Raw genomic sequence first — 9,263 nt, 5'->3', positions numbered from 1 at the left:
CCCTCACCCCTAGCTGGGCACATTGGGAAACTGCTTTACCCCTATCCTGGGGAGAGAAGCCCTGGCACCCGTGGGCGGAACAGGGGGAATGACACATGTTCCTTGCCTTCCTAGTCCTGATCCCTTGGGGTTCCTTGATCCCAGGGTCATTTGACCTAGATCCATCCTCCCTTCCTCTAGGCACCAGGGGACATGGCTGGTGGCCACCCCTCAGTCCTGTACAGATTCTGTACCCACTGGCTGGAGACCCCCATGCAACTGTCTCCTGCTCTTGCTGGCGGGGACTGAACTCAGGGCTCTGCTCATGGGCTCCTTCCCTGTGGAAGCCTTCCCTGGGCTCCACAGCATTGAATGTTCCTGCAGCACAGCCTGTTAAATCCATTTTTTTTTTTTTTTTTAGATGGAGTCTTGCTCTGTCACCCAGGCTGGAGTGCAGTGGCACAATCTCAGCTCACTGCAACCTCTGCCTCCCAGGTTCAAGCGATTCTTCTGCCTCAGCTTCCCAAGTAGCTGGGACTACAGGTGCCCGCCACCACGCCCAGCTAATTTTTGTATTTTTAGTAGAAACAGGGTTTCACCATGTTGGCCAGGCTGGTCTTGAATTCCTGACCTCATGATCTGCCCTTCTGGGCCTCCCAAAGTGCTGGGATTACAGGTGTGAGCCATCGCACCCGGCCTAAATCAAAATTTTCTCCCTGTGGCAGAAGTGTCCATTAGACTGGGAGCCCCTGAGGACAGAGACAACTGTCATTTAAAAAATCTCTGGCCAGGTGCAGTGGCTCATGCCTGTAATCCCAGCACTTTGGGAGGCCAAGGTGGGTGGATCACCTAAGGTCAGGAATTCGAGACCAGCCTGGCAAACATGGCCAAACCCCGTCTCTACTAAAAATACAAAAAATTAGCCAGGCGTGGTGGCGCATGCCTGTAATCCCAGCTACCTGGGAGGCTGAGGCAGGAGAATCACTTGAATCCAGGAGGCAGAGGTTGCGGGGAGCTGAGATTGCACCATTGCACTCCAGCCTGGACAACAACAGGGAAACTCTGTCTGAAAAAAAAAAAAGAAAAAAAATCTCTTGGCAGTGCCTGAACAAAGAGGAGGGGCCCAATACCTTTTTTTTTTTTTTTTTTTTTTTTTTTTTTTTTTTTTTTTTGAGATGGAGTTTTGCTCCTGTTGTCCAGGCTGGAGTGCAATGGCACGATCTCGGCTCACCACAACCTCCGCCTCCTGGGTTCAAGCAATTCTCCTGCCTCAGCCTCCCGAGTAGCTGGGATTACAGGAATGTGCCACCACACCAGGCTAATTTTTTGTATTTTTAGTAGAGACGGGGTTTGGCCATGTTTGCCAGGCTGGTCTCGAATTCCTGACCTCAGGTGATCCACCTGCCTCAGCCTCTCAAAGTGCTGGGAGCCGTGAGCCACTGTGCCGGCCTACAGTTTTTAAAAATACAAATAAAGGTATAAAGTGTGAAGCATGGTTTATTAGAATGACATGATGGGAGGGTGATTAGGGATCTGCTCGACCCTCAAGGGGGTGCTTGTCCTGTATGAAAAAAGGCATGGGCCGGGCGCCGTGGCTCATGCCTGTAATCCCAGCACTTTGGGAGGCCAAGGCGGGTGGATCACGAGGTCAGGAGATCGAGACCATCCTGGCTAACACAGTGAAACCCCTGTCTCTACTGAAAATACAAAAAATTAGCCAGGCGTGGTGGCAGGCGCCTGTAGTCCCAGCTACTCGGGAGGCTGAGGCAAGAGAATGGTGTGAACCCAGGAGGCGGAGCTTGTAGTTAGCAGAGATCGTGCCACTGCCCTCCAGCCTGGGTGAGAGAGCAAGACTCTGTCTTAAAAAAAAAAAAAAAAAAAGAAAGAAAAAAAAGAAAAAAGGCACATACTGGCCAGGCATGGTGGCTCACGCCTGTAATCCCAGCTCTTTGGGAGGCCAAGGCGGGTGGATCACCTGAGGTCTGGAGTTCAAGACCAGCCTGGCCAATATGGAGAAACCTCGCCTCTACTAAAAATACAAAAATTAGCTGGGTGTGGTGGTGCACGCCTGTAGTCCCAGCTCTGGAGGCTCACCCAAGAGAATCTCTTTAACCCCGGAGGCAGAGGTTACAGTAAGCCGAGATCGTGCCATTGCACTCCAGCCTGGCGACAGAGTGGGACTCCGACAAGAAAGAAAGAGAGAGAGAAAGAAAGAAAAGAAAAGAAAAGAAAAGAAAAGAAAAGAAAAGAAAGGCACATACTATAGATTTTAAAGTTTCATTTTGTTGGCCGGGCACGGCGGCTCACGCCTGTAATTCCAGTACTTTGGGAGGCTAAGGCAGGCAGATCACGAGGTCAGGAGATCAAAACCATCCTGGCTAACACGGTGAAACCCCTTCTCTACTAAAAATACAAAAATAAATTAGTGGGGTGTGTTGGCGGGCGCCTGTAGTCCCAGCTACTTGGGAGGCTGAGGCAGGAGAATGGCTTGAACCTGGGAGGCAGAGCTTGCAGTGATCCGAGATAGCGCCACTGCACTCCAGCCTGGGTGACAGAGCAAGACTCCATCTCAAAAAAAAAAAAAAAATCATTTTTTAAGTCACACTGGGCAGGAAGCAGAATAGAGATTTTTTTTTTTTTTTTTTTTTTTTGAGACAGAGTCTTGCTCTGTCGCCCAGGCTGGAGCGCAGTGGCCGGATCTCGGCTCACTGCAAGCTGCGCCTCCCGGGTTTACGCCATTCTCCTGCCTCAGCCTCCCGAGTAGCTGGGACTACAGGCGCCCGCCACCTCGCCCGGCTAGTTTTTTGTATTTTTTAGTAGAGACGGGGTTTCACTGTGTTAGCCAGGATGGTCTCGATCTCCTGACCTCGTGATCCGCCCGTCTCGGCCTCCCAAAGTGCTGGGATTACAGGCTTGAGCCACCGCGCCCGGCCCAGAATAGAGATTTGAGTCCAGGTGTACCTGACCGAGTCTCTGCCTGCACTCCTAGACAAGATGCTCAGGACAGACCTCATTCTTTGGTTGTCCCCAAGTAGGAGGAAACAAATGCCACTTCCTATGTTGGGAGAGCTGAGGGCTGGTGGTTTAGCAGCAGGAGAAGAAAAATCTGATTAGACGTCTCAGGCACACTCCATGGATCTCAGGGCTGATGGAGGACAAGGGAGGATGCAGTCCAGGGTGCACCTCCTTGTTAGTGGCTGGGGTCAGTGGCTGACCAAGTAGGAGTGGGGAGGGGTAAGAAAAGTAGCTTTCAGGGGGAAGAAACTGTGTGTGAATGTGGATATGTTCAGCATGAGACGTCCAAGAATCGTCCCCAGTGGTCATTTGGATGTGGGTCTGGAGCTAAAGGGTGAGACACAGTAGGTGGGTTTTTCAGTCAGTTATGGGTTCTAATCAGGACCAAGAAGTGTGTAAGATCATCCCAGATGAGACGGTGAAGCCAGGACCTTCAGAAACGCATTCGAGGGGCAAGAGGAAAAGGACAGTGAGGTGGAACAGGAGGAATAGGACACTGAGGAGGGGCCGGAGATGCTGGTAAAGAACTGACAGCAAGTACTGAGCAAACAAGTGGCTGTAAAGGGGAGGAGAGGACAGAAGCTGGGGAGGCCGCTGGAGAGTGAGGGGGTGAGAGGAGGGTGAGAGAGGAGGGTGAGAAGTCGGAACTAGAGGGGTTGGGGCGGAGCGAAGTTCTCGAGGCGTTTCCTGCATGAGGGGGAAGCGCTGCTTGAGGCCCGGGAGGGTACAGACAGCGAGGAGGGGCCCCCGTTGGAGGGGACTGGAGGCCTGCCGAGAGGTGGGGGCCTTAAAGAAGTTGCTGGCCAACCACGCCCTCGGCGCTGCCAAGAGCCGGACCCAGGTTAAAGGCCCGATGGCCCCTGCAGAACTGGGCCAGGACCCGCCCAGCCGCGTTCGCCCCCTCGAGGTCGTGAGCGCGCGTGCCCAGAGCAACTGGCATTGTCACGTACGGCCGGCGCCCGGGGTTTGGCTCCGCCCCCGGCTTCCGCGGGGATTGGCTGGGGCGGGTCGGGGCGGGGCAGCTGCAGTAGGGTAGAGAGTCCGCCCTTGCGCTGCGGCCGAAGTTAGAGAGGATTAGTCCCAGCGGTCCCGCAAGACTGGCCCCGCTGCCCTTGGTGACCCTGCGCTCCGGCCTCGGGGCAGGTGGCGGTCGGCGCGCGGAGACTCTCGGGAGCCCCGCCCAGACGCCTGCTCCGCTCCCAGGCCGCCTGGGCTCTCCAGCAGCGCTCGCCATGGAGATCCTAGACGAGTTCGACAGGGAGGTCCCGCAGAGCGAAACCTTCTGCCAGCAAATCTCCGAGGAAGACTTGGAGAGGCAGGTGGACACTACACTGAGCGCGCGCTGCGCCGCCTCTTCCACCGCCTCGACCGCAACCCGTCGCTGGCGGAGAGGGTGGTGCAATTGGAACAGCGTGGGCTCCTCTCTTTTCTCCGGGTGCGGCCGCGGGGCCTGGGACCCACTGGGTGGGAACTGTCACTACCCGGGTCCGCCGTCCCCTAGGGCAGAGCTGTGACAATTGGAGCTTTGGAGGTGGGGTGGAGAAGTAGCAGTCGGCGTAGCTGGGGCCGCAGGGTAGGATCTATCAGAAAACCGAGGCTGCGTGGAGCGGGCAGGCATCTCACTCCCCGGACCTCCCCCTGCCCTGCCTCTCCCCCTCTTGTTGCAGGCGAAGTGTTGTGCAGGGGGAGCTGAACCATTGCAACAGCACGGGCGCCCTGGAGATGCTCGAGAGGGTGAAGCAGCTGAAGCAGAGCATACACCGCATGCACCCCTACTCCCGGGGTGAGGATCAACCTCTGCCAGTGCTGGGCCCTGCGGGGGGTCTGAGCCCAATGCAGCCAGGCCGAGGGCTAGATGACCACCTCCACTCTTTCGGTTGGATTTGCCCTCCTTGGACCAAGTTTTATCCAGAGCAGGAAGGGGCCTGGGCAATCCCGACCTGGGAGGAGAGGCGCTGCCCCTAGCTAGATTCTTTTTTTTTTTTTTTTGAGACGGAGTCTTGCCCTGTGACCCAGGCTGGAGTGCAATGGCACTGATCTCGGCTCACTGCAACCTCCGCCTCCTGGATTCAGTCGATTCTCCTGCCTCAGCCTCCTGAGTAGCCGGGATTACAGGCGCCCGCCACCACGCCCAGCTAATTTTTGTATTTTTAGTAGAGACGGGGTTTCACCATGTTGGCCAGGATGGTCTCGATATCCTGACCTTGTGATCCGCCCGCCTTGGCCTCCCAAAGTGCTGGGTTTATAGACATGAGCCACTGCGCCCGGCCCCTAGCTAGATTATTTAGTTAGGAGACTGACTTCTGCTTTGCTACTTCCTGGCTGTGTGATCCTGAGCAGGCTGGGCTGCCCTCCCGAGAGAGAGAGAGAGAGAGAGAGAGAGAGAGAGAGAGAGAGAGAGAGAGCGAGAGCGAGCGCCCTCATTGCTCATCTTGGTGAGTGTTTTGGAGTGGTGGATGAAGACCTGCAGGTAGGGCCTGGCTCAAGCAACCCAGCAAACCTGACTCAATTGAAAAAAAAAAAAAAGCCGGGTGCAGTGGCTCACGCCTGTAATCCCAGCCCTTTGGGACAAGGCCGAGGCGGGCAGATCACAAGGTTAGGAGTTCGAGACCAGCCTGACCAACATGGTGAAACCGCCATCTCTACTAAAAATACAAAAATTAGCGGGGCGTGGTGGCCGGCACCTGTAAGCCCAGCTATTCAGGAGGCTGAGGCAGGAGAATTGCTTGAACCCGGGAGGCGGAGGTTGCAGTGAGCTGAGATAGTGCCACTGCACTCCAGCCTGGACAACAGAGTGAGACTCCGTCTCAAAAAAGAAAAAAAAAGAAAGTTGAGAGAGTCCTGGCACTGACCAACCATGTCCTTCTTGTGGCCCTGTGGCTTGTCTCTGGCCCTGTGTTTGGCACTTTAAAAAAGCACTTTTTATTATTAAAGTAAACATATACAAAACTGGAGATGACAGGGAACACCCCCAAGAACCTGTCATCAGCCTCAGCAACTGTCCCCATCTTGCCAAATGTGTTTCACTCTCCATAACCCTAGGCCTTTTTCTGAAGTATTTGAAGGGAAATCTCAGACATCATTGTACCTCTGACTACTTTAGAATGCATCTTAATTTAAAAAAAAAAAAAAAAGACCGGGCATTGTGGTTCACACCTGTAATCCCAGCACTTTGGGAGGCCGAGGCGGGTGGATCACCTGAGGTCAGGAGTTTAAGACCAGCCTGGCCAAATTGGTGAAACCCCGTCTCAACTAAAAATACAGAAAAATTAGCTGGGCGTGCCTGTAATCCCAGCTACTTCGGGAGGCTGAGGCAGAAGAATCGCTTGAACCCAGGAGGCAGAGGTTGCAGTGAGCCGAGATCGCACTACTGCACTCCAGCCTGGGCAACAAGAGAGAAACTCCATCTCAAAAAAAAAAAAAAAAAAAAAAAAAAAAAAGGCATCTGGCTGGACACAGTAGCTCATGCCTGTAATCCCAGCACTTTGGGAAGCTGAGGTAAGAGAATCTTTTGAGCCTCGGAGTTGGAGACCAGCTGGGGCAACATAGCAAGACCCCATCTCTCCCAAAACTTTTTAAAAATAGCCAGGTGTGGTGGCACATGTCTGTAGTCGTGGCTACTTGGGAGGCTGAGGCAGGAGGATAGCTGGAGCCCAGGAGTTTGAGGTTATGGTGAGCTATGATCACACCAGTGTGCTCCAGCCTGGGCAATACAGAGTGAGACCCTGTCTCTATAAAGTGACAACTACAAAAACAAACATTTGCTGACATAATCACAATGTCATTGTTACACTTTACATAATTGACAACAGTTCTCTGACATAAGCTGGTCATAGTCACCTCTCCTAGATGGGCCACAAAAGTCTTTCTAGAAAGACCCAGTGAGACTCACACATTCATTATGTTTGGCTGTTAGGCCTCTTAGGTTCCTTTTAACTAGGGTGATTGTATAATTAGTGTCTAAATTGGGACCCTTGTGAGAATGAAATGAAAGGGGGCCACATATGTGGCCACATGGGCAGCAAATGTACATTGGGATGGCCCTGGGTCCTTGGCCACTTCTGTTGAAGTCCCCTTTGAGGAGGGATAGCCCGTCTGGTGTCGTCCTCTGGCAAGTCCCACTTCCCGGGTTTGCGTCTGTTACGGTCTGCTGCTGGCTTCCTTCCTCCTCTGCCTGCATTTCTTGGACAGTTGCTCTAAAGCTCGATTGGATTCAGGCTCAGTTCCTTCGGTATATTTGTGTTCGCGGGTGCCTACACTAGTGTGGGGCTACTCACTTCTGTGTCACATGGGGAGGCCCAGTTTGCCTGGGGGTTCCACTTTCTGAGGGGCTGAGAGTGAGCCCTCCACTGATTGTTCGCTGTCAGCAGTGGCTCTGGGCATTGTTCATGGTGCTCTTTGGGGCCTCCCTCCCTTTCTTGTTGGAGGGGCTGCATGAAGACCCCACACCACTGTGTTTGGCTCCCACTGTACTCTGTCTGCAAGGCAGGCACTCACTGGCACCTTTTGTTGCAGACACCAAGAAGAGGAGAAGGAAGCCAAGACAGAAGAAACCAGAACCCATCCTCTTACGGGACCAGTCGACCTCCCCATGCCTGCCACCGACCCCACTGCCACCTCTGCCACTGCCACCACCATGGTCTCCGTGGTGACCCCGTCACCCCCCATCTACACTATGCCTAGGGTCCTTGGTCCCTTCCCTCCACTGCCCTGCAAGTCAGTCAGTGGGAGCCTCCCCCACTCCAGGCAGTCCTGGGTGCCCCCTGCTCAGAACAATCCCAGGGGCTCTCCTGGGCCTGTAGCTGTGGCTCTCAGCCCTCTGGTTTAAGCAGCAGCAGACCCGTCTTTGCAGACAGGGTCTTGATGGATAAAGCAGATAAACGGGGTTTGCCCTGGTTAAGGCGTTGGGTGAGGTTGAAGGCACCAAGGGGCTCCACCTTCTTGACTTTAGGCAAGCAAGGCAGCCCCAGGCGCACCAGACAGGATCCTGGGGCTCCCAAAGGACAGGTGGAAAACCAGAGGGCCCCTCCCACATTTCCAGCACCAGTCCTGCCTCTCCCTGTGGGCATGGCTCCCCACGCTATCCTTTGCCTGCAGGGTACTGGGTTAGAGCCAGGATGGTGTCTGGCCCCAGGGAGGTGCAGAGGCATGCTTACCAGGGGAAGCCAGGGCAATGGAGCTTGGGCATGCTGTTTCCAGCCACATAGGAGAAATGGAAGCCTCCAGGGTTGAGAACCAAGGAAGTCAGATCAACCATGTGGCTGCAAGACAGGGCAGAGAGGGGACGTCAGCCCCAGGCCCCTCCACACCTCATGTGCAGTTCTACAGCATGGGCACAGGTACCGCCCACAAAGTCGACCTCTGAGCCCAGACCCCTCCCCTGTAAAATTAGAATAAGCACTCAGGATGATTGTGAGGATTAACTAACAGATTGAGAAGAAATGGTGACTGAGCCTGGCACATGGGACACTCCCCAAAATGCTCCTTTTTCATTTCCCTCAAGCCCAGAGTAAACCCCTTCGACCTCCTTGCATTTCATGACAGGCCATTCCAGTTTAATTTCACTTCAGATCTTGAAATGTTCAAATTCTTCGCTTGGAGGATAGAAAGGAAATCTCAGGACGACTTTGTTGGCCTCAGTTAAAGAAAAGTACCTTATAGAAGAGTCATAAGAATGACGTGGCTTTCATTCACTCGGCAGATACATTGGGACCATCTCTTGTGCCTACCTTGAGCTTGGTTAGGGGTACAGGAGATGGGATCGGGGGCGCTGGGAACTAAGGAGGTCTTAACCCAGCCTGGGGGATGGAGGACTGCCTGGAGGTGGAGGCCAGCCCTGAATGAGTCACACAGGCTAAGTGGGGAATCAAGAGGTGCAGGCAGTTAGGCCACCACACCTGGCCGTTCATCTTTTTTAGCATTGAATAATATTCCATTGCCTGGATATGCCACATTTTATCATTCACCCAGTGAAGGATATCCTGGTTGCTTCCAAGTTTTGGCAGTTATGAATACAGCAGCTATAAACATCTGTGTGGAGGTTTTAGACTGGACATAACTGTTCAGCTCATTTGGGTAAATACCAAGGAGCATGCTTGCTGAATCATAGGGTACGATAACCAAACTATCTTCCAAAATGACTGTACCATTTTGCATTCAGCAATGAATAAGAATTCAGAGGACTTGGCTGGGCACAGTGGCTGATGCCTGTAATCCCAGCACTTTGGGAGGCTGAGGCGGGTGGATCACGAGGTCAAGAGATGGAGACC

General features: G+C 53.6%; 3 protein-coding genes across 3 annotated transcripts in view; 2 read left to right on the top strand and 1 right to left on the bottom strand.

The window, feature by feature from the left end:
• The window catches only part of TMEM191C (transmembrane protein 191C), a 288,801-nt gene that overhangs the window by 193,970 nt on the left and 85,568 nt on the right, over positions 1-9,263 (bottom strand). The gene's annotated exons all lie outside the window — the stretch shown is intronic.
• Positions 1-9,263, top strand: part of PPIL2 (peptidylprolyl isomerase like 2) — a 55,359-nt gene that overhangs the window by 11,202 nt on the left and 34,894 nt on the right. The gene's annotated exons all lie outside the window — the stretch shown is intronic.
• On the top strand, positions 3,878-9,025 carry LOC126929749 (SUMO-interacting motif-containing protein 1-like). The gene is made up of 3 exons (XM_050746417.1): positions 3,878-4,429; positions 4,662-4,777; positions 7,510-9,025. Exons 1-3 carry the CDS (start codon positions 4,227-4,229, stop codon positions 7,644-7,646), a joined length of 456 nt encoding a protein of 151 aa, XP_050602374.1. The 5' UTR covers positions 3,878-4,226; the 3' UTR covers positions 7,647-9,025.

Source organism: Macaca thibetana, chromosome 10 (genome assembly GCF_024542745.1).
Source record: "Macaca thibetana thibetana isolate TM-01 chromosome 10, ASM2454274v1, whole genome shotgun sequence".
NCBI lineage: Eukaryota > Metazoa > Chordata > Mammalia > Primates > Cercopithecidae > Macaca > Macaca thibetana.
This window is presented reverse-complemented; position numbering and strand designations above follow the sequence as displayed.